The sequence below is a fragment of the Dermacentor andersoni genome, chromosome 3 (genome assembly GCF_023375885.2).
Source record: "Dermacentor andersoni chromosome 3, qqDerAnde1_hic_scaffold, whole genome shotgun sequence".
NCBI classification, from domain to species: domain Eukaryota; kingdom Metazoa; phylum Arthropoda; class Arachnida; order Ixodida; family Ixodidae; genus Dermacentor; species Dermacentor andersoni.
In genome coordinates, this window is record NC_092816.1 from 167,825,859 (window position 1) to 167,850,094 (window position 24,236).

Consider the following 24,236-nt stretch of genomic DNA (forward strand, 5'->3'; position numbering starts at 1 on the left):
ATCTGCTAAACGATCAATATGCCGTTTCAACCGTCTAAACACGTCATGTCTTTTGTAATTTTCTTGCATTTTTTCTACAAGTTAAAGAATTTCAGTGGTCCCAATTTCTTTACAATACTTACTACTGTATAACATGCAAAAACGTTTACAATGTTATTATGCTATTATGTTGTTGTTTACCATTTATTGTTATTGCTCTAGATATTGTATTTGCTAATGTAATAATTTTCCATGTTCTGTGCGTACTCCTTTCATTATGCTGATGTTTATTTCTTTCCCGATTCCATACTAATATGTTACCGTATTTCCCCATTTACACTATACCTTCTCGAAGGCCTGTAAGGTACATGTAAATAAATAAATAAATATTTACAATGTTTGCAGATGACTGTATAATATATAGGGTCATCAACAGCGAATCTGACCAACAAGCACTACAACACGATTTGGATTTGATTGCCATATGGTGTGAAAAATGGAAAATGTCACTGAATGAGAAAAAGAGTGTCCACGTCACCTTTACCGGGAAGAGCTCATACGACAGCAATCGTAACACTTAAATAATGCTACTCTTGAACAAGTGTCAGAATATAAATACTTAGATGTATTTTTTTCTGCTGATCTAAGGTGGAACAGACACGTTACTCATGTTAGGAACAAGGCTGTCGGAGCATTAGATTTTTTGAAACGTAACTTTAGTAGCTTGCCACAGAAACTTAGGGAGCAACTGTATTTCACACGTGTGCGCAGTACACTGGAGTATGCGTGTGTTTGCTGGGATCCATATGCTACAGAACTTGTAGATAAACTAGAAAAAGTGCAGAACAGGGCAGTTCGGTTTGTCCTTGGCAATTATGACAGGATGCTTAGCATGACAGAAAGCAAAAAAGCATTAAATTGGCATCTTCTTGAACACCGTCGCCGAAATCTCAGATTAAAATTTCTTCATAACATATACCGCTCTAATACGGCGATAGCCAGGTAATTGTATTTTCAGCCGCCCACATATGTTTCTAAAAGGCGAGATCACAAATTAAAAATATGTGAGATTCCTTTTGACCCTCTATTGCCTGAATTATGAAAGTCATTTTTTCAGCTTTCATTATTGATTGAATGAACAAACACGACTGTAATAATAAAGATAAAGCTTTGTGCCAAATATGGCACACCATGAAGATGGCTGAGCGCTCTTGCTGCCATGGGCGGAAAACAAAGCTTCACGGACGGTGGCCTTTTAATGTGATGTGGGGAATGAAATGAAACAGTTGTTTGCTGCGTTCAGGCACAGATGAATGTTTCACTTCCTCTATCTTACCAACGACTTGTTTGTGCAAGGTGGCCGCTTACATCTTTGTTTCTTCTCGTCAAATTCTGGCCAGTGGCTGACTTGGTCAGATGGTCGTCTTTGGGTGGCATTGCGGCCGCTGGTCCCTGTGCTTTTTTGACTTGAACATGGAATTCGATGTCCTGACTAGAAGTCCTTCCTGGTCGCTAGTTGGGTAGGCACTTGTTATGCGAGGTAAGGCATTCTGCAATTTCTGCTTTTAATTGAGCCAGCGGTAGTACTTGTCTCCTCCTAAGCTGCTCCTGCACCCTCCTGTACAATACCCATGCTGTTAGTACCGATAAGTCTAGCATAGGCGTAAAAATTCGGAAGTGCCATTTCTTCGACATCTGATATGTATGCAGTAAAGTCCAAACAGAGAGTCCAGCAGGTCGACACCACCCATGTGCCTGTTATGGACCCTTACTACGCTGGGGCAATCAATTTCGCGAAACACCTTGGCGGAGGTAAACCAGCGCTGAGTCTTTTGGACTGGATCTCTCCCAACAAAGCTCGACAGAAATGTCACGGCGCGGTTATCGTATCAACGCACACACGATAACTCTACGTCATCTATCGCGCTTGTGAGTGCCTCTGAAGCACCACTTCCTTTACATTTCAGTTCCTTTTCACTTTTCAGGCGGCTGTTTGGTAGACAATTCGCCCTCACCGTACCGATCGTCAAAATTACATTTTGTGATAGAGTGACCTGCAGCTTCGGGCTATTGAACAGATGGCAGCACGTTATCATATTTTGTATTTCAAGTTCATACTGTGCCAAATATGGCACACACCGATTTCGGTTTCTCTGCTGTAGTTGCAGGCAAAATTAAGAAAACTAGTAACTGCCTTGAATTGGCGAGGCCAAAAAATATGCCACAATAATTTTTCTATGTTTCTGCGGTCGAACTTTTCAGAGAAAAAAAAAACCAATTGCTCGTGTTTGCCCCCTCCGAGTTTCACGTCGCATCCCAAAATCTACTTCACCTCTGTTTTGTGTATCACTCAAGAGATGGCAGCACTTGCCCATAATAAGTGCGCATAACTACGAGATTTACTCTGACGGTATCACATTCTCAACTGGGAATCTCACACACGCAAAAAAGAATGATAACCGGTATGTGCCAAATATGGGACGCCATGCAATAGAGGGTTAAAAGCGACGCTTTCCGCTACTCTTTCTATGTTCGTACTACAAGAGACTGGAATACTCTACCACCTGACACTGTCTGTATTTGTTCAAATGATGATTTCTTCCATGCTTTATGAATGTAATTTTGAGTGTTCATTTATATGAGTTGTACCCTCCCTGCTGTAATGCCTGAATGACGAAGCAGGTACCCAATGAATAAAAAAATAAATAAAGAAATGTTTCACTGTCATGATTTTGTTTATTTTGTAGCACCTTGTTAAGCAGCAATTACGAGCATTATGTGAAATCATGCGTGCAAGAAATGCAATGTTCAAGCAACTCTTGAGTTTAAACAAAGCAGTAGTAAGCATGAGTGTCTGCTATTTAAAGAAATCCTGCTCCAATAAGTGCTTGACATGTCTCGTTTGTTGCTATACGTTTCAATATGTGCTATACAGATTGCTGAACGACATTTCAGTTGCTGTGTAACTCATGCTCTTCTTGCGTGTCACACATGAACAGACATCTACAGCTTTGGAACAATGCATACTGCACAGTAAAATAGGCATTGCAAAGCAATATTCAACAATGCAAAATTGGTTGCCATTCACCTTGGAAATAACCTTTATTTAAAGAAAATTCCCTGGCGAGACAATATTCAAAAGCACAGTGAACAAAGCAAAGGAGTAACATAATGGCACATGGTTATTTGTCACTGCATGCGTATCTGTCATGCTCAACATAGACAAATCATGTGCTTTTCACTACTGCAGTATGCAGCATACTATGATTAGCCACATGTGAGCACACGCAATGTGTTATGTTGAAGTGCACGGCCTATTTACTTTCATGAAAAGAAAAATAAAACATATTACACCAGCACATGTCTCCGCCTTATTTGCCAGCGAATGCACCGGCGCACACTTTGCAGGTAGGCAATGCGCAAATTTCTGGGCAGCCGAAAAACACCAACTATGGATTCACGCACCGCACGGCCTCGTTGAAACAAAGCTCGAGAAGGCTGTATAGGGTGCGCCTGCGGTGGCACCTGTACTTGAAGCGGCACTTGTGCCTGGGCTGGCTCCTGTGCGCTGTCGTCATGTGCCCCGTCGTCACCTGGGTCGTCTGGCAGAGGCACGCCTGCTGCAAGGCAGAGGTTATGCAGCGCTGCACAAGCTGCAACAATAGTGGCTGCTTTCTGAGGCGAGTAGTGGAGCACCCGATGCCTCTGCAGGCATCGGAAGCGGCTCTTGACGACTCCTATGCACCGCTCAACGGCATTTCGCATTGAGGCGTGTGCCTCATTATAGCGCCCCTCTGCCGTGAGGCGATTTGGGTGACCAGGCACAGGAGTCATGATCCATGGCTCTAGCGGGTACCCAGAGTCCCCTGTAAAGTGTTGCATGTCAGTGAACGAAATAGATACATTAAGGCACAATGCAAGAACACAGTCTACGCCAGGGCCCTTTTACAACAGGAGCGGGTCTTGGATTTATTGTTGCAATATCTATCAAGCATTTACCTTCCCGGAAAGTTGTAAAGAAAGTTTGACTCATTTTAAAGAAAAGCCCAATTTCACCTGTTGTCTTGGCTGCAAATCTCATTCTCAGGTTAAGTTGGACATGTAATATTTATTTCATACTCGTGGTTTTCTGCTCCGTTCATGCCATTTGCCCCTCCCTAAATGTACATCCTCCGCTAAAACTTATTAGCTCTTCTCTCTTCAGAAGTGTTATTTTATAAAACACTTCTAAGGTCTACTCTCGAATATTCTGCCAGTATCTGGGATCCTTGCTCTACCTTTCGTACCTCTTCTCATGAAGGTACCCAAAATCGAGCTACCCGTTTGATCCTTTCTAATCACTCCAGCACCACATGTCGCTGCAACAAAAAAAATCGCACACATTGCGACACAAAGAAAAATAGCGCAACTTGCACCATTCTACAATATATACTACACCGATCACTAACGTCGATACCGAAAGTTTCACGCACACGCTTATTCCTTTGTTCCAAGGACAGGGACCAGGTCCCCGAGTCCATTGTCACCAACCCTTTTCCACCATACTTGAAAACTGCCATTTTGACGTGTTCTGTAGAATTCCACTCCTGCCTGTAACGCTCCACGTGGTATTCAGTGTATTGAAATTAATCAATAAACAGCATAACATGTCAGCTGTTGCATACATGCTGGTACAAATATCTGCCTTTTAAGAGAGACTTGTTTCTCTCGATAGTCGCTGCAGGTTCATTAGGTACTGCTGCATTCACAACACATTTCTAGCAAATCACGCTTTCTTAAAGCTTGCTAGGATGCAAAACTATTTGTCTGGGAATGTTTTACATGTGGAAGAAGCACTGCTACTTTAGGTGCACTTACCAAGCAAGACTTCTCCATGAAGTAACAGGCCACGAGTGAGGCGGCGGCGAAATGCAGAATACCTCCAGACGAAAGAATCGTGGCACGATCCCGGAAACCGTGGGTCAATTGCCAGGATATACAGCTTCGCGTCGCACACCTCATAAGGGAAAGCAAAGAGAAGGTGTCAGTGCCACTGCAACAAATATCTGGCACAACCTTTTGCTTGCAACACTACTTGCCAATCAGTTACTGTTCAGTCAGCGAACACAATTACAGAAAAGGAGATATCAACGTACGCAGTAGGCAGTGGAACTAATGATCAGCATGATAACAATGTCATCTTAACCTAGAAATGCAATGTTGGCATTTGTACACATGCTCATGTATGGCGTGCGGTCACAACACAATGTGCAAAATAATCCCTTTGGTTTCTTCCGTCCATATTGTATAAGATTCTGCTGAAGAGTGCCACCTGTGTTTTTTTTTTTTTTTTTTCAGACAAACTGCCTATTACAAGCGAAAGAACGCGGAAACAGCATGTGCCGTATTAACAGCTAGATCAAATGGGTGTCCACACATTCTCACTCTCCCTCACACCATTTTCATTGATTGGATGCTCCTTTTCACGTTTACAGTCTGTTGGCCACAATGCTTTAGTTTTACGTCGAATAAGAATCACAAGGGCTCGTCTTCTGTTAGGATCGCTCGCAGACGAAGACTCCCTTCACTGCTACGGCGTCTATTCCGGTTTAAATCGCGCGTAATGTGTTTACATTGTAGCATCGAAAAGGCTATTCAACTGTGATTGGAGAGCACTGAAAAAGTGCGGCCGTGTTCTATGCAAAGATCAAAGTCGTCATTACACATACAACACAAACGCTACTTTCTCTAATAGGAACGCAAGTATTACCGGCAATTGATGAAAAATAACGAAACGAAGTTTTTTACAACGTGCACTCGCGCAATCACATATCGAAAATATTTGTCAATGAACAATACTCACGACCATGCAGTTGAGGGCGTAATACCCTTTACGGCTCCAGTACGATTCCGTTTCGCCGGGGTCGAGCTTCTTAGGGCGAACGATGGCTATCAGACTCCCGTCCACACATCCTAGAAATCCTGGAATTTTTCCACGGCTAAGAAAGCCTTCCTTGACGGCGGCTTTCTGCGCCGTGGATGGGAATCTAACCCATATTTTTTCTTTGCCCACAACCGTAATGGCCTTGGCGACGGCTGTAATGATCCGGCTGACCGAAGGCTGCGACAGTGCAATCGCTTCTTCATTCCCGACGCACTGTTGAAATCTCCCGGTGGCAAAAAACCGCAGCGCGCACAGCACTTTCATCGTAGCGTCGACACCACGAAATCTTTGAGGTCCGAGATGTCCTTCCAGCTCATCGCAAAGACGTCACACTACGTCTTTGGAGAGCCTAAAATGCCTTCGAAACTCTTCTTCGGCCATGCCGATCGCGTCGCATCGTTGTCTTTCGGCACTCGCCAGCAACACAACCAAAGGAGCCGCCATTGCTGTCTCTGTCTCGTCTCGTCTAGGTGTCGGCTCGTCAGCTGGCGCGAGATTAGCCGGCAGCCACGGTTGCCCTAGCAACCCTCGACATCATGCTCGCCCCCGCGCGCGACCCTCGAGAGAACCACTTCTCCGCGGTTCCTCTCCTAGCAGGGAACCGGTTCCTTTCCAGAAGATTGGCAACCTGTGTGACGTCATCAAAATTTGTCGTCCCGCCCACCAGGGATGACGACAACGAAGCGCCGACCAATGGCAACAGCCAAAAGGAACCGGTACCAAAAGGAACCGCTACAGAATACGGCCCCAGGTTGCCAATATTCTGGAAAGGAACCGGTTCCCTGCTAGGAGAGGAACCGCGGAGAAGTGGTTCGCTCGAGGGTCGCGCGCGGGGGCGAGCATGATGTCGAGGGTTGCTAGGGCAACCGTGGCTGCCGGCTAATCTCGCGCCAGCTGACGAGCCGGCACCTAGACGAGACGAGACAGAGACGGCAATGGCGGCGCCTTTGGTTGTGTTGCTGGCGAGTGCCGAAAGACAACGACGCGACGAGAGGCAACGACGCGACGCGTTCGGCATGGCCGAAGAAGAGTTTCGAAGGCATTTTAGGCTCTCCAAAGACATAGTGCGACGTCTTTGCGATGAGCTGGAAGGACATCTCGGACCTCAAAGGTTTCGTGGTGTCGACACTACGATGAAAGTGCTGTGCGCGCTGCGGTTTTTTGCCACCGGGAGCTTTCAACAGTGCGTCGGGAATGAAGAAGCGATTGCACTGTCGCAGCCTTCGGTCAGCCGGATCATTACTGCCGTCGCCAAGGCCATTACGGTTGTGGGCAAAGAAAAAGGATGGGTTAGATTCCCATCCACGGCGCAACAGAAAGCCGCCGTCAAGGAAGGCTTTCTTAGCCGTGGAAAAATTCCAGGAGTTCCAGGATGTGTGGACGGGAGTCTGATAGCCATCGTTCGCCCTAAGAAGCTCGGCCCCGGCGAATCGGAATCGTACTGGAGCCGTAAAGGGTATTACGCCCTCAACTGCATGGTCGTGAGTATTGTTCATTGACATATATTTTCGATATGTGATTGCGCGAGTGCACGTCGTAAAAAACTTCGTTTCGTTATTTTTCATCAATTGCCGGGAATACTTGCGTTCCTATTAGAGAAAGTAGCGTTTGTGTTGTATGTGTAATGACGACTTTGATCTTTGCATAGAACACGGCCGCACTTTTTCAGTGCTCTGCAATCACACTTGAATAGCCTTTTCGATGCTACAATGTAAACAAATTACGCGCGACTTAAACCGGAATACACGCCGTAGCAGTGAAGGGAGTCTTAGTCTGCGAGCGATCCTAACAGAAGACGAGCCCTTGTGATTCTTATTCGACGTAAAACTAAAGCATTGTGGCCAACAGACTGTAAACGTGAAAAGGAGCATCCAATCAATGAAAATGGTGTGAGGGAGAATGAGAATGTGTGGACACCCATTTGATCTAGCTGTTAATACGGCACATGCTGTTTCCGCGTTCTTTCGCTTGTAATAGGCAGTTTGTCTGAAAAAAAAAAAAAAAAAAAACACAGGTGGCACTCTTCAGCAGAATCTTATACAATATGGACGGAAGAAACCAAAGGGATTATTTTGCACATTGTGTTGTGACCGCACGCCATACATGAGCATGTGTACAAATGCCACCATTGCATTTCTAGGTTAAGATGACATTGTTATCATGCTGATCATTAGTTCCACTGCCTACTGCGTACGTTGATATCTCCTTTTCTGTAATTGTGTTCGCTGACTGAACAGTAACTGATTGGCAAGTAGTGTTGTAAGCAAAAGGTTGTGCCAGATATTTGTTGCAGTGGCACTGACACCTTCTCTTTGCTTTCCCTTATGAGGTGTGCGACGCGAAGCTGAAAATCCTGGCAATTCACCCACGGTTTCCGGGATCGTGCCACTATTCTTTCGTCTGGAGGCATTCTGCATTTCGCCGCCGCCTCACTCGTGGCCTGTTACTTCATGGAGAAGTCTTGCTTGGTAAGTGCACCTAAAGTAGCAGTGCTTCTTCCACATGTAAAACATACACAGTCAAATAGTTTTGCATCCTAGCAAGCTTTAAGAAAGCGTGATTTGCTAGAAATGTGTTGTGAATGCAGCAGTACCTAATGAACCTGCAGCGGCTATCGAGAGAAACAAGTCTCTCTTAAAAGGCAGATATTTGTACCAGCATGTATACAACAGCTGACATGTTATGCTGTTTATTTATTAATTTCAATACACTGAATGCCACGTGGAGCGCTACAGGCAGGGGTGGAATTCTACAGAACACGTCGAAATGGCAATTTTCAAGTATGGTGGAAAAGGGTTGGTGACAATGGACTCGGGGACCTGGTCCCTGGTCACTCTCCTTGGAACAAAGGAATAAGCGTGTGCGTGAAACTTTCGGCATCGACGTTAGTGATCGGTGTAGTATATATTGTAGAATGGTGCAAGTTGCTCTATTTTTCGTTGTGTCGCAATGTGTGCGATTTTTTTGTTGCAGCGACATGTGGTGCTGGAGTGATTAGAAAGGATCAAACGGGTAGCTCGATTTTGGGTACCTTCATGAGAAGAGGTACGAAAGGTAGAGCAAGGATCCCAGATACTGGCAGCATATTCGAGAGTAGACCTTAGAAGTGTTTTATAAAATAACACTTCTGAAGAGAGAAGAGCTAATAAGTTTTAGTGGAGGATGTACATTTAGGGAGGGGCAAATGGGATGAACGGAGCAGAAAACCACGAGTATGAAATAAATATAACATGTCCAACTTAACCTGAGAATGAGATTTGCAGCCAAGACAACAGGCGAAATTGGGCTTTTCTTTAAAATGAGTCGAACTTTCTTTACAACTTTCCGGGAAGGTCAATGTTTGATAGATATTGCAACAATAAATCCAAGACCCGCTCCTGTTGTAAAAGGGCCCTGGCGTAGACTGTTCTTGCATTGTGCTTTAATGTATCCATTTCGTTCACTGACATGCGACACTTTACAGGGGACTCTGGGTACCCGCCAGAGCCATGGATCATGACTCCTGTGCCTGGTCACCCAAATCGCCTCACGGCAGAGGGGCGCTATAATGAGGCACACGCATCAATGCGAAATGCCGTTGAGCGGTGCATAGGAGTCGTCAAGAGCCGCTTCCGATGCCTGCAGAGGTATTGGGTGCTCCACTACTCGCCTCAGAAAGCAGCCACTATTGTTGCAGCTTGTGCAGCGCTGCATAACCTCTGCCTTGCAGCAGGCGTGCCTCTGCCAGACGACCCAGATGACGACGGTGCACATGACGACAGCGCACAGGGGCCAGCCCAGGCACAAGTGCCGCTTCAAGTACAGGTGCCACCGCAGGCGCACCCTGTACAGCCTTCTCGAGCTTTGTTTCAAAGAGGCCGTGCGGTGCGCGAATCCGTAGTTGGTGTGTTTCGGCTGCCCAGAAATTTGCGCATTGCCTACCTGCAAAGTGTGCGCCGGCGCATTCGCTGGCAAGTGAGGTGGAGACATGTGCTGGTGTAACATGTTTTACTTTTATTTTCATGAAATAAATAGGCCGTGCACTTCAACATAACACATTGCGTGTGCTCACATGTGGCTAATCGTAGTATGCTGCATACTGCGGTAGTGAAAAGCACATGATTTGTATATGTTGAGCATGACAGATACACATGCAGTGACAAATAACCATGCGCCATTATGTTACTCCTTTGCTTTGTTCACTGTGCTTTTGAATATTGTCTCGCCATGGAATTTTCCTTAAATAAACGTTATTTCCAAGGTGAATGGCAACCAATCTTGCATTGTTGAATATTGCTTTGCGATGCCTATTTTACTGTGCAGTATGCATTGTTCGAAAGCTGAAGATGTGTGTTCATGTGTGACACGCAAGCACAGCACGAGTTTTCAGTTACATAGCACAGAATTTGCACAGAGTTACACAGAATTTCAGTTACACAGCAACTGAAATGTCGTTCAGAGCAATCTGTATAGCACATATTGAAACGTATAGCAACAAACGAGACATGCCAAGCACTTTTTGGAGCAGGATTTCTTTAAATAGCAGACACTCATGCTTACTACTGCTTTGTTTAAACTCAGGAGTTGCTTCAACATTGCATTTCTTGCACGCATGATTTCACATAATGCTCGTAATTGCTGCTTAACAAGGTGCAACTACGCTATAACACAATATAAACAAAATCATGACAATGAAACATTTCTTTATTTTATTCATTGCGTACCTGCTTCGCCATTCAGGCATTACAGCAGGCAGGGTACAACTCATATAAATGAACACTCAAAATTACATTCATAAAGCATGGAAGAAATCATCATTTGAACAAATACAGACAGTGTCAGGTGGTAGAGTATTTCAATCTCTTATAGCACAAACATAGAAAGAGTAGCGGAAAGCATCGCTTTTAACCCTCTATTGCATGGCGTCCCATATTTGGCACATACCGGTTACCATTCTTTTTCGCGCGTGTGAGATTCCCAGTTGAGAATGTGATACCGTCAGAGTAAATCTCATAGTTATGCGCACTTATTATGGGCAAGTGGTGCCATCTCTTGAGCGATACGCAAGACAGAGGTGAAGTAGATTTTGGCATGCGACGGGAGGGGGCAAACACGAGCAATTGGTTTTTTTTTTTCCTATGAAAATTTTGACCGCAGAAACATAGAAAAATTATTTTGGCATATTTTTTGGTCTCACCAATTCAAGGCAGTTACTAGTTTTCTCAATTTTGCCTGCAACTACAGCAGGGAAACCGAAATTGGTGTGTGCCATATTTGGCACAGTATGAACTTGAGATACAAAATATGGTAACGTGCTGCCATCTGTTCAATAGCCGGAAGCTGCAGGTCACTCTATCACAAGATGGAATTTTGACGATTGGTATGGTGAGGGCAAATTGTCTACCAAACAGCCGCCTGAAAAGCGAAAAGGAACTGAAATGTAAAGGACGTGGTGCTTCAGAGGCACTCACAAGCGTGATAGATGACGTGGAGTTTTCGTGTGTGCGTTGATACGATAACCGCGCCGTGACATTTCTGTCGAGCTTTGTTGGGAGAGATCCAGTCCAAAAGACTAAGCGCTGGTTTACCCCCGCCAAGGTGTTTCGCGAAATCGATTGCCCCAGCGTAGTAAATGTCCATAACAAGCACATGGGTGGTGTTGACCTGCTGCACTCACTGTTTGGACTTTACTGCATACATATCAGAGGTCGAAGAAATGGCACTCTCGAATTTGTACGCCTATGCTAGACTTATCGGTAGCAACAGCATGGGTATTGTACAGGAGGGTGCAGGAGCAGCTTAGGAGGAGACAAGTACTACCGCTGGCTCATTTAAAAGCAGAAACTGCAGAATGCCTTACCTCGCATAACAAGTACCTACCCAACTAGCGACCAGGAAGGACTTCTAGTCAGGACATCGAATTCCAGGTTCAAGTCAAAAAAGCACAGGGACCAGCGGCCGCAATGCCACCCAAAGACGACCGATCTGACCAAGTCGGCCACTGGCCAGAATTTGACGAGAAGAAACAAAGATGCAAGCGGCCACCTTGCACAAACAAGTCGTTGGTAAGATAGAGGAAGTGAAACATTTATCTGTGCCTGAACGCAGCAAACAACTGTTTCATTTCACCCTATATACTATACAGTCATCTGCAAACATTCTAAATATTTATTTATTTATTTACATGTACCTTACAGGCCTTCAAGAAGGCATAGTGTAAGGGGGAAATACGGTAACATATTAGTATGGAATCGGGAAAGAAATAAACATCAGCATAATGAAAGGAGTGCACACAGAACATGGAAAATTAATACATTAGCAAATGCAATATGTAGAGCAATAACAATAAATGGTAAAGAACAACATAATAGCATAATAACATTGTAAACGTTTTTACATGTTATACAGTAGTAAGTATTGTAAAAAATTGGGAGTGTTGAAATTCTTTAACTTGTAGAAAAAATGCAAGAACATTACAAAAGACATGACGTGTTTAGACGGTTGAAACGGCATATTGATCTTTTAGCAGATTGCGAAATGCAGTGTGTTTAGATTGGCATGCAATGCTATCTGGTAGTGCGTTCCATAAACGGACCGCACGGGGCAAAGTTCAAAAATTAAAAGCGTGTGTGTTGCCATAAATTCGGGTGTAGCTGAACTGATTGTTCAGTCGATGTGACGTCGAGGATGCTTCTTTCAAGTTTGATAAGGTTAGGCCAACTGTGTGAACAAATCTGTGAAATAATAATCGTACAGAAGATGATATATTGTTCGGCAAGTCGTAAATGTAAATTAAAAAGAGAAGAGGCCCAAGTACACTGCCTTGAGGTACACCAGAGGTGACGTCAGAGAGGCCAGAGGAAAAGTTAGCAACAACAGTGAACTGTTCGCGATTAGTAAGAAAATTACGAATCCATGATAGGGTTAGTGAGTCGAGTTTAATTGCTGAGAGCTTTGATATCGGGCGACTATGGGCTACACGATCGAATGCTTTCGAGAAATCCAAAAAGATGCAGTCAATTTGTTTATTACTGCTCATATGACAGTGCAAGTCTGACGTGAATTCTAGTAGTTGGGTTTCGCAAGAAAATCCTTTTCCGAAACCATGCTGTAAATGATGATGTAATGCCTGAAGTGGTGCCATTAATGAACAACAAGAATGTGACTTCTGGGGTACCCCAGAAGTCACAGGTACGTATTCAGAGCAACATCCGTTGAGAGCCACAGACATCTGTCTTGAGCGAAGATACTCGGCAATCCATGCGATAACATTCTCATCCAATTTGTAAAATCGAAGTTTAGCGATCAGGACTATGCGTAACGACGTCAAAAGCTTTTTTGAAATCCAGAAATATACAATCAACGATTTGTTTCTTGTCGACTGCTGAGACTAGCTCATGAGTGAATGCAACCAATTGTGTCGTACACGAAAAACCCTGCCGAAACCCATGCTGACTAGGATGAAGAATGGTATTGTTATCAAGATGAGACATCATGCAGGTATACACATGTGCCGTAACCTTACATACATACAATGCTAGTTAAGGATACTGGTCCATAATTCTCAACTCTGTCCCTCTGTCCCTCTGTCCACTCTTATGAATTGGCACCACTCGCGCTAGTTTCCAATCACCAGGAACAACGCTGTTATTTAAGGAATTTTGAAGTAAGCGACTGAAGTACAAAGATGCCCGAGCAATTTATGAGGAATGATGTAGGGATATCATCCGGACCACACACTTTTGTTCGTTTCAAACTCTGTAATAATCGCTCGATGCTCGTCACACTAAATACAACCTCAGACATTTCGCCGGCTCCGACCCGAAAATCAACTCTATTAACCCCACTAATGTTTCAATGAGTAGACTGAAATACTGATGAAAAGTATTTAACAAAAATGGCGACCTTACTTGAGTCGTCATTAACAATTCTGTCGGAGCAGTGCAAGTGTGGAACAGAAGTGTCATCCTTACCGTTTCCCTTAACATATTTCCGAAATTCCTTAGGATCGTCCACTAATCTCTGTCCCATGTTCGCAAAATATGTGCGTTTAGCAGATCCAGTGAGCTCTCTAAAGCTACGTTTTAACTCAACTCTATGTGACGACTATCCGATTTCTTAGTTTTAATCTGCCGATAGATTCTTCTAATTTTTCGTAAAAAGGGAGTCAACAGTGAAACCATGGCTTATCTTTTGCACGTTTGGAAGATAGAGTTCGAAGGGGAACAAAGCTATCTCGCACTTCCAAAAGCTTGTTTGTAAGTACCCCCCATAACTCTGCCACGTTTAATTCATCAGCCAATGTGTCAAAAGTAGGAAAATAAGATTCAAGTGCCGATTTTAGTGCAGCGTAGTTAGCCCTATTATATGCATACACAGTTCTAGGAGGTTTTTTTGACACACACACATTTCGAAAGATAGTGCCGGCTACAATAACATTATGATCGCTTATACCAGGCAAAACACGTACATTTGATACAATGCTTGGTGCATCACAAAACAACAGATCAAGCACATTACCAGTGCTATCATTACACAAAGGGTCTCTTACGAACTGATGGAGCATATCTTCGTGCACAAACTCAAGGAAAGCTGTATATTGACTGCCCGTTCTGTTCACAGATGCAAAACCAGCAAATATATTGTTACGGGGTTAAAAACAGTCTGATGTGTATTTACAGAATATTTACAATGATTATAGCAGCTGACAAGATGGTAGACAGCGCGCGAAGACCAGAACATCGTCGTCTTCGGACGATGAATAAAACATCTTCTTCGTCAGCGTGTCACATGACCCCCCGCAGCTGAAGCACCAGCTCGGTGCTGGTTAGGAGGCGGGCGAGTGTGATACTACTTAAGACGGGCGACGTGGACCACGTCGGAGCAATGGTGAGCCACGGTTGGCTCAAGAGGGGCGATTTCGTGTGCGACGTCAGTTACTTGACGCAAGACACAGTAAGGGCCGGAGTAGCATGAAAGTAACTTATCCGAGAGGCCAACGCGTCGCGATGGCGACCAAAGGAGAACCAGGGCGCCCGGTGTGCAATGGACGTCACGATGGCGGCCGTCATATAAGCGCCGCTGAGTGTCCTGCGACTCCACAAGTCGACGTCGAACAATATGGCGTGCTTCTTGTGCTTTGAGGAAGGCTTCACAGGCGTATTCGGGTGTGGAATTCAGACTAGCAGGCAGAATGGTATCGAAAGGCAACGTAGGGTCACGGCCAAACAAGAGGAAGAATGGAGAGAAGCCTGCGGTATCATGGCGAGACGAATTATAGACAAAGTAACGAACGGCAGCGCAACGTCCCAGTCGCAATGGTCATCGGAGACATACATGGACAACATGTGAGTAAGGGTGCGGTTAAGGCGCTCGGTTAGACCGTTCGTTTGTGGATGGTAAGCAGTAGCAAGTTTGTGTTTAGTCGCGCACGAGCGTAGAATGTCATTGATAACTTTAGAAAGAAAGTAGCGGCCTCGATCGGTGAGAAGCTGTCGAGGGGCGCCGTGGTGAAGGATGACGTTTTCTGGAAGGAAGTCGGCGACATCGGTTGCACAGCTTGTCGGAAGAGCCCGTGTGATTGCATTCGGGTGGCGTAGTTTGTTGCTACAGACATCCACTTGTTTCCCAAAGCAGACGTAGGAAAAGGGCCTACAAGATCAACACCTACACGGAACAATAGTTCTGATGGTACGTCAAGTGGTTGAAGGCGACCAGCAGAGAGTGTGGTCGGCTTTTTGCGTCGTTGACAAAGATCACACACAGTGACATAACGGCAGACGTCACGGTATAGACCAGGCCAAAAGAAGCGCCGACGAACGCGGTCATAAGTCCGTGCCACGCCAAGGTGACCTGCAGTCGGTACATCATGAAGCTGGGCGAGAACAGTCTGACGCAGATGCTCAGGCACAACGAAGAGTCGGGCAGGGCCGTCCGGGCGCATGTTAGAGCGGTACAATACACCATCTTGAAGTTCAAACATGTGAAGGGAAGGATTGGGAGTCGTTGAAGTGAGCCGTTGAATAAGGTGTTGCAAGGAGGCGTCCCGACGTTGTTTGGCTCCAATGTCGCGAAACGCAGCCAGAGAGAAAATGGTGACAGGTATGCCGGCCGCAGAAACGTCGGTAGGGTCGACAGGATGGCGCGACAAGTCTGCATCTTGATGTAACCGGCCGGTCTTGTATACAACTGAATAGTTGTATTCTTTTGGCTCAAAGCCCAGCGGCCAAGGCGCCCTGAAGGATCTTTGAGGGACGAAAACCAACACAGAGCATGGTCAGCGATGATTGTGAATTGGCAGCCGTACAAATAGGGGCGGAATTTACCCACTGCCCAAACGAGAGCCAGACACTCGCATTCGGTGATAGAATAATTGCTCTCCGCAGAGGAGAGAAGGCGGCTGGCGTTGGCAATAACACATTCCCGCCCTTGTTGTTTCTGTGCCAAGATAGCTCCAATACCGTGGCCACTGGCATCGGTACGGACTTCTGTTGGAGCTGATGCATCAAAGTGAACGAGAATGGGCGGGGACGTAAGCAGCCCAATCAGCTCGGTGAAAGTACCCGCTTGCTCAGGGCCCCAAAGGAATGCAGTGTCTTTCTTGAGGAGTTGATTGAGAGGGCGTGCAACATTCGCAAAATTTCGGACAAACTGACGGAAGTAGGAGCAAAGGCCCAAGAAGCTGCGAACATTCTTGGCACATGTTGGCACGGGAAAGTCTTTGACTGCCCATATTTTATCGTGATCAGCGCGTACACCATAAGAATCGACGCGATGCCCGAGCACAGAAATTTCACGACGACCGGAGTGGCACTTGGACGAATTTAGTTGTAGCCCCGCCTGACGAAAAACAGATAGGATCATCAACAGGCACTTGAGGTGTGTCGCAAAAGTCGGAGAAAAAACGATCATGTCGTCCAGGTAACAGAGGCAGATGGACCACTTGAAACCGTGTAGGAGGGCTTCCATCATTCGTTCAAATGTGGCCGGGGCATTACATAAACCGAAAGGCATCACTTTGAACTGATACAGGCCATCGGGAGTAATAAAAGCTGTCTCCTCGCGGTCCGTGTCATCGACGGCAATTTGCCAGTAGCCGGAGCGAAGGTCGATGGACGAAAAATATTGTGCTCCATGCAGGCAATCCAGGGCATCGTAAACGCATGGTAGCGGATAGACGTCTTTCTTTGTTACCTTGTTGAGGTGCCGACAATCGACACAAAATCGCCAACTGTTGTCCTTTTCAACTAGTACAACAGGGGATGCCCATGGGCTGCACGAAGGTTTGATGATGTCTCGAGAAAGCATCTTGTCAACTTCTTGTTGGATGATATGTCACTCAGTAGGCGAGACGTTGTAGGGTCGCCTATGGATCGGGCTCGCATCACCAGTGTTTATTCGACGTTTTAAGATAGATGTTTGTCCTAGAGGGCGTTCTCCAAAGTCGAATATGTCCCAGTATGAGGCAAAGAGGCAACGTAGTTCTTGAGCACGCTGGGGAGGAAGGTCGGGAGCAATCATTTTTGTTAGGGCATTCAGGTCTGAAGGGATAGGGGGCGAAGCAGGAGTTGAACACGAGGAGCTGTCACAAGTGGTAGTCTCTGGCTGGCGTTCTTGCGCCAGGGATATTCCGCGCGGGAGTACTTGTGTACAGAATCCAAAGTTCACAAGCGGAAGGCATGAAGTGTTGTCCGAAATGGTGACGACGTTATGCGAGAGCAGGACATCCGGATGAGGAGATACGATGCAGTCACCGTCTGGTACAGGTGGAACGGGGGAGACACCTATGTAGGTAACGGCATGGTGAGGGAGGCGAATATGCTCTGTGGAACATAGCGGTATCGGAGCACTATCGGGAGGGTCAATAGCAGCAGGTAGAGCGGCAGCAGGTAGAGCAGGCAGAACAGTCTATCAAAGCGGAATGTGTAGGCAGAAAGTCAAGGCCCAGGATAAGGTCGCGAGGGCAGTGCTCTAGTGCATAAAACAAAACAAGAAGTATGATGGCCGGCGACACTAGCGTGGGCCGGACACATGCCAATAACGGCTGGTGTTCCACCATCGGCGACCTGGACCACAGGCGAAGGGGCAGGAGTGCGGACTTTCTTGTGACGATTCCGAAGCTGAGCATTCATCACAGATACGTGCGCACCAGTGTTAATCAGAGCCGTAACAGGTACACCATCTACCCACATTGAATTAATCCACATACAAGGTTCTAACATGAAATTTACAGAAGTGCAATATCTGTTTTCTGAAAAGAACCGGCCGTGGTTGCTTAGTGGCTATGGTGTTAGGCTGCTGAGCACGAGGTCGCGGGATCGAATCCCGTCCACGGCGGCCGCATTTCGATGGGGGCGAAATGCGAAAACACCCGTGTACTTAGATTTAGGTGCACGTGAATGAACCCCAGGTGGTCGAAATTTCCGGAGTCCCCCACTACGAATGCTCGCCGTAGTGGGGGACTCCGGAAGCTTCCTCTTGAGAGGAATCTTTAACTCGGGTGCTCCTATCCAAATACATGTAAAATGAGACTTCGTTTTTTCTCGGCAACCACTGCACCAAATTTCACAAGGTTTGTTGCATTTAAAATAAAAACTTAAAATCTAGTGACTGTTGGTTTCGAATTTTCGAGTTAAGTCGTCAATTTGTTATTAAAAATTGGCAAAATTCGAAAATCTTCAAGAAGCGAAACTTTCAAGTTTACAACTCTCTAACTCAACAACAAAACATGATAATACAATTCTGTGAATTGAATCTAACAGTACATCTAAAGCGGACAAAATTGATATGCTACACATGAAAATAAAGAAAATTGTAATACGGAAATAAAGCTCTTGCAGAACCCTTGTAACCAACGTAACAAATTCATGTAAGATGTAAAATGACATATCAAATTTGTCCGCTTTGAATGATCTAATGGATGCCACTTACAGAACCACGATATCTATTCTTGATGCAGAGCTATGAATTTGTAAACTTCATGCTTCTATTTTTTTCAGACGGTCGAATATTTGAAAATTCTTTTAAGACAAATCAGGACATAAATCGAAATTCCGCTTCGAACAGTCACTGCAATTTAACTTTCTCTCTGAAATGCAACAAATTTCATTAAAATCGGCCCTAGGGTTATCTCAGAAAAACGTTTTTGCGTTTTACATGTATTTGAATAGGCCGCATTAGAATTGGGCCCCAGCTAAAGCTTCCCCTTAAGAAGGTGGTCCACCTGCTGGGGCTTATGGTGGCATCCCCATCGCCTGCTGAATGCAAAGCAGCAGTGCTGGCGCCATCCGTGTCAGGCTCCGCAGCTGCTGCAGCAGCTGAGTGTTCTGCTGCACTTGTTGCTCAGCAGCAGAAGCAAGACGCTCGGTGGCTACTGCTTGGCGCAACGTCGCCGCGCCTTGATTTTCGACTGCCGTTCTCAGCTGCTGAACCGACTGGAGGAGGTCCTGTATTTGCTGTATAGGGACAGGTTACAACCATACAAATATTAAGAACGTCTTAACCCTTTATTGTGCAGTGTACCTTCTATGCAATAGTGAGGTTCAATCTTCAACACACTCAAGATTTGAACTCAACCACAATGAACAAGATGGCACAAGTCCTTAAGAAATTTCCTCTGAAGAAGCACTTTATGTGGCATATGCATGCACTTTTAGACGCAGTGCACAAGAAAAATCCACACTTTGAACAGTGAAGACTGGTGAGAAAAAGATTCTCTCTAGATTGCGCGAACTTTTACAGGGACCTTACAGTTGCCCTTTTTGGCTGCTTCAAGTACTGCACCGAAAAACTTCGTCAAAGGTAATAACCACCCCCATGTACGGCATCTTACAAAGCCACAAGCAGATGGTGCGAGAGGCACCCCAATTTTTTTGCAATGTTGCGTAACGCCATTATACAATACAATCGCCAAATCGGCATGTATGCAGAGGTTCTACGACGTATGTCACCTGCTAATACCACGTGAGCATAGGTAGTCTAACGAGTAATATTTATGGAACAGTACTATCAGAAGTAGTGCAGTAACATAAATCAGCTAAGTGCTGTAAGAAATACTAAGCATTTTCATTCACTCAGGAATGCCTTTCGTGTATAGAGTGAAATCATGAGAATGATAACCTAGTTGGAATGCTTACGTTGTTGTGCTGTTGCGAGAGTGCAACAGACTCGGCATATTTCCCAACGACAGAGGACAGCAGGTCGTCCGCTCTCTGCTCTGGCCTTCTGCCCCTCCCTGCCTGCCGTGGCTCTAAAAGTAGGGCAAAAGGGGCACCATTACTAATTTCCTCACATGCAACGCAAAACTTGTTTTTGTGCGTTATTGCGAGTGGTTTACCACTGCTCATTGCAACTAGTTTGTATCAGAGATCACATATACCAAAATGTTTTCTTTAAGGAAAATCAAGAAAATGCAGTGTTAATGAGTGAGGCATTTCACATGGGGCCACTATTCTTTAAAGCAATCCCATGCATTATTGTGCCTTTTGGCACCAAACAAAACTACACTGCTTGCGGCATTGCATAATTTCCTTTTTTAAATAGCACCACAAATGTAGTGCCATTTGTTGCCTAGCCGTTCTGTTCGTTCTCACAACCCTTCTTGTGTAACGATGAGAAATACTTTTCCCCTCTGTGCAACTTCTTTATTAGCAAAGTTACTTGAAGTACGTCACATACGACGGTGAGCCCATTCACTGAACATACGGCAAATACATACACATACACATTCATTGTTCCACTTGTACAATTACGTCCTCGTCTTGTCCATCAGCAAGCATGATCCAAATTAAGTCCTTGTAGTCAATGCGTAATACAGCTCATTTACATGTTCAACACGACTTGTGTTTGTGCTCCTAATCTCTCCTTCTTTACTGTTCTGGGGAACTCTGAATGTGTTTGCGTGTTTGTTCTTTAGTTTTGTGAATTTAGTACGCTACTTATGGCTATGATTTTACAATGCACGTTCTGTAATGACAATCTTTCTGAAAAGTATGTGTTCACAATAAGTAAGTAAAAAATTGTGAAGACGTCTGTTGTACATTTACGTGTCTGACTGCTAGGACCACCTGCATCCTCCCGACGCCTCTCCGCTGTTGCGGGCTGGAGTGGTCCCGCTAAGAATGAATACGACGCATAAGGAAAATAAGTACATGTCATACGTTTGGAAAAATACTGTAGCGATGTGTACAACAAATGAACGAAAGAAACGCCTTCCAACTTACCTCTTAAGCCGCTTGTCCCAGGCGCTGTGCCGACACACATGGGACTCGGCACTTGCCACGTCACCAGCACCGCGGTCAGCAGCGCTTTCCTCCTGCATATAGGCAATTGGCATCATTAATGATAACAGTTTTGTTGTTGTGATACCTGACATGTACAGGAAATATTGTAGTCATATTTCAATGGCATCCCAAACCGTTGCATTTCGAAATGGCTACACTAATAAAAGCCTGTGCTATGTCCTTTTATATGACCATCAATGACAAATGGTTGGTGCACGTCTGCTCAATAAATGAAGCTCTTTTGTTCCTGTTGCAAACCACTCTGAATGTTTGCTTACCTATTGAGTAAAAACGTGGCATGCTACTGGTGTTCCTACACTAAGAAGTTATCTATTATGTCACTTTTATAAATCTGCATCGGCTCAACCCCAATTATTTACAAAACATATCACTGCATGCGGACATGCATAAGCTAACTATAGAATGATTAAACGGACTACACCAACATGGCTTATATGCCTCATTAAAAAGCAGAGAACATTGCCTTTACATAAAAACACAGGCACTGAGCAAGCATTTGTGGGCATGTTTCAGAGAAAGACGCAAGCGATAGTAAATAGCTTGACGATTTCCGCTCAAGCTCGGGCCATCTTCTGAGCGGCAATACTAGCGCGCGACCACACATCAGCCATAACGGCGGTGACTGAGCGAATCGCGACAGCGCGTCGACTTGGCGTTGACCTACTGAAACCCATGCGCCTGATGTTCACCTCTTCGTCGGGCTCAAAGAACGGCGGGCAGACTCCGATGGCGCTCGCCCTTCCAACTAAGGAAAGGATGCGCCCTCGCGGTCCGGGCAGGCTGCCTCCTCCGGTTCCTCTGTGATTAACACGTTTGTTAGAATATCGTGCACAAAAGCTCCGTCAACGAGTGTGCTTACCTGCTTTCGGCGTGCAAGGCGGCTGCATCACGGCGGGCGTTATACACATCCTTCTTCCACACGCCGCGCCATTGGGCTGCAGTTTTCACTGCCGGGCCCTCAGTGTTCAGCAAGGCAGTCACTTGCTGCCAGAGCTCCTCCTTGCGCGCCGCCGTCAGCTGTTGACCCAGCACACACGACGCCTTCGCAAGGTAGGGGTGCTCTTCAACAAATGACACGAGTATCTCGCGCTGCCTCGCTGAAACATGAGGACCCAGCCGCGTAACCTGGTGCGAGGACATCGTTTCGGATTCGGCGCGCAAACTGGCAAGTCCAAAACGTAAACAAAGCGAGGCAACTTGTTTGCATAACGTATGGCATACCACCTAGCGACTAAATAAGAAAACAACACAAATAAAATTACAACTCCCAGTAGCGGTCTGCGCCGCAAGCTCACATTTATTACTAAAAATATATTTGCAAGTGTTCTATACACACCAATGTTTTTTTATCAAACCAGCAACATCCTTCAATTGCTATACCGTCCCCTAAGTACAAACAAAAATGATGACGTGATCTTCCGGCAGACCGCCGCTCGTTGATTGGTTCCCCTCACCGCGCCCTGTTCCACTCTTTCTGCGAGTGACGTAATCCAGACGTAGCAGCCAAAAGGAACCGGTTCCCAAAGGAACCGCTACAGAATACGGCCCCTGGACAGACTTTCGGAAATTGCCGGGACATACCGGCCGCGCAGCAAAGCTACGGTGTACAACCTTTCATCGCACACTCTCAACCCTGCGGAGGGTCAGAAAGGTTCCGTGTGCAGTGAAGTGCGCGGTTAACCAAGTTGACCCGTCCCGCCGAGACGAGGCTCTTACCCGTGCTATTGGTGTCATTTCTGGACTCCGCCGGCGGAAGTTCCTTTCCCCTCTTTCTGCTTAGGAACGGAAGGCTAACAAGCCTGTTCAGGCGAACATTGCAATCGTAGTTTTTCGCGCTAAGATGGGAAATTCAACGGTACTATGTGACACGGCGGTCTTCAAAAGCAAGATACTGGCCCTGCTTGATGACCAGGACACTTACGTGCGGCTTACTCGTGACCAGACCTTGAAGGTACAGACGGACTTTCAGGCTCTCCTGGCGGACATGTTCCACTTCGTAGCTCCCGAGTACAAGTCTCGTGTATCATAAGCTTCTCTGTCATAACGGTGCTGGACCTGCGCTTTGTGGCGTGCCGAAAGAACACAAGCGTAATGTCCCGCTGTGTCCAATCGTTGAGTACACCCGCTCGCCTCTCTACAAATGGCCCGGGTACTTTCACCAGGGTCTGTTTCCAACTACAAGCAGAGCTTGCCGTTATCATGTGTGCTAGGTGAGCTTTTGTGCAAACTTGAGGAAGCATCCACTTGCAGTAGCTCCATTGGCAGTCAGTGCGAGCGCATATGAGGGCACGCTTTTCTAATGAAAGAGGTGTCTTTGTTTTAGTACACGTAGTTTGTGTCATGGATAAAAGGTTAGAGAAAAATCTGCGTAACATCAACACAAATTAGCCTGAGTAAAAGTCAAAATCAACAAATATTATTTGGCACAAACTTCGAAAGTCTGCAGTCAGCAGCTAATATTGCAAGCACAGCATTACCTGGGCGTAGTCTGTTTGCGTTGCGGTTGAATTTCCGGTTGCTACGCTCGAGTATCCGCGTTAGATGCATCGTCGCACCTTTCCTTTTTTTTTGCTCTGTGGTGACTTGCCTGTCGTGGCTAAAGACTTTTCCGCCACTTAAATCTGACAATGGCAAGGTCACAGCAAGCAGGACGTCCTCACCATTATTTGACAGCCACCTCCATTGGAAAGTCGGGTCATGCGTTTAAGAACGTTTATTGCGCCGTTTTTAGAGCAAATTTAGGTAATTGTTTTTACATGTGCTCTCTAGCACATGTAATGACAGCGCAATAAACCTAAACGCACTACGCGGCGGTTCGATGGATGTAGCTATCGGGTTGCAATGAGGATGCAGTGCTTGCCTTGATCGAGCCCTTCAACTTGCAAAAGTGATTTCCGTTACGTCCGGCGAACTGCAGAGGAGAAGAAAAAATAGACTAGGAAGTTGTATTGTTGGCATCGAATTCGTGTACACGAGCGTAGGAATCGGAGACTCTGCAGAAATGCTAAGAACGGGCCACTTGCAACCATTTCTGTACTCGCAATATCGACCAA

The 24,236-nt window shown here is 45.7% G+C and overlaps 1 protein-coding gene across 1 annotated transcript; it reads right to left on the minus strand.

Moving 5' to 3' along the window:
- Positions 1-3,062: 3,062 nt before the first annotated feature.
- On the minus strand, positions 3,063-6,261 carry LOC140216469 (putative nuclease HARBI1). The gene is made up of 3 exons (XM_072286799.1): positions 5,822-6,261; positions 4,837-4,975; positions 3,063-3,845 (listed from the first exon to the last, which is right to left on the minus strand). Exons 1-3 carry the CDS (start codon positions 6,164-6,166, stop codon positions 3,328-3,330), a joined length of 1,002 nt encoding a protein of 333 aa, XP_072142900.1. The 5' UTR covers positions 6,167-6,261; the 3' UTR covers positions 3,063-3,327.
- Between the last annotated feature and the right edge of the window lie 17,975 nt (positions 6,262-24,236).

Excerpts from the sequence above, each read along its gene's own strand:
- LOC140216469 (XM_072286799.1), bottom strand. The coding sequence starts at position 6,166 with ATGAAAGTGCTGTGCGCGCTGCGGTTTTTTGCCACCGGGAGATTTCAA. Across the intron at positions 4,976-5,821 it reads ACGCCCTCAACTGCATGGTC|GTGTGCGACGCGAAGCTGTA; the intron begins GTGAGTATTGTT and ends TTCCCTTATGAG. Across the intron at positions 3,846-4,836 it reads TCATGGAGAAGTCTTGCTTG|GGGACTCTGGGTACCCGCTA; the intron begins GTAAGTGCACCT and ends AACACTTTACAG.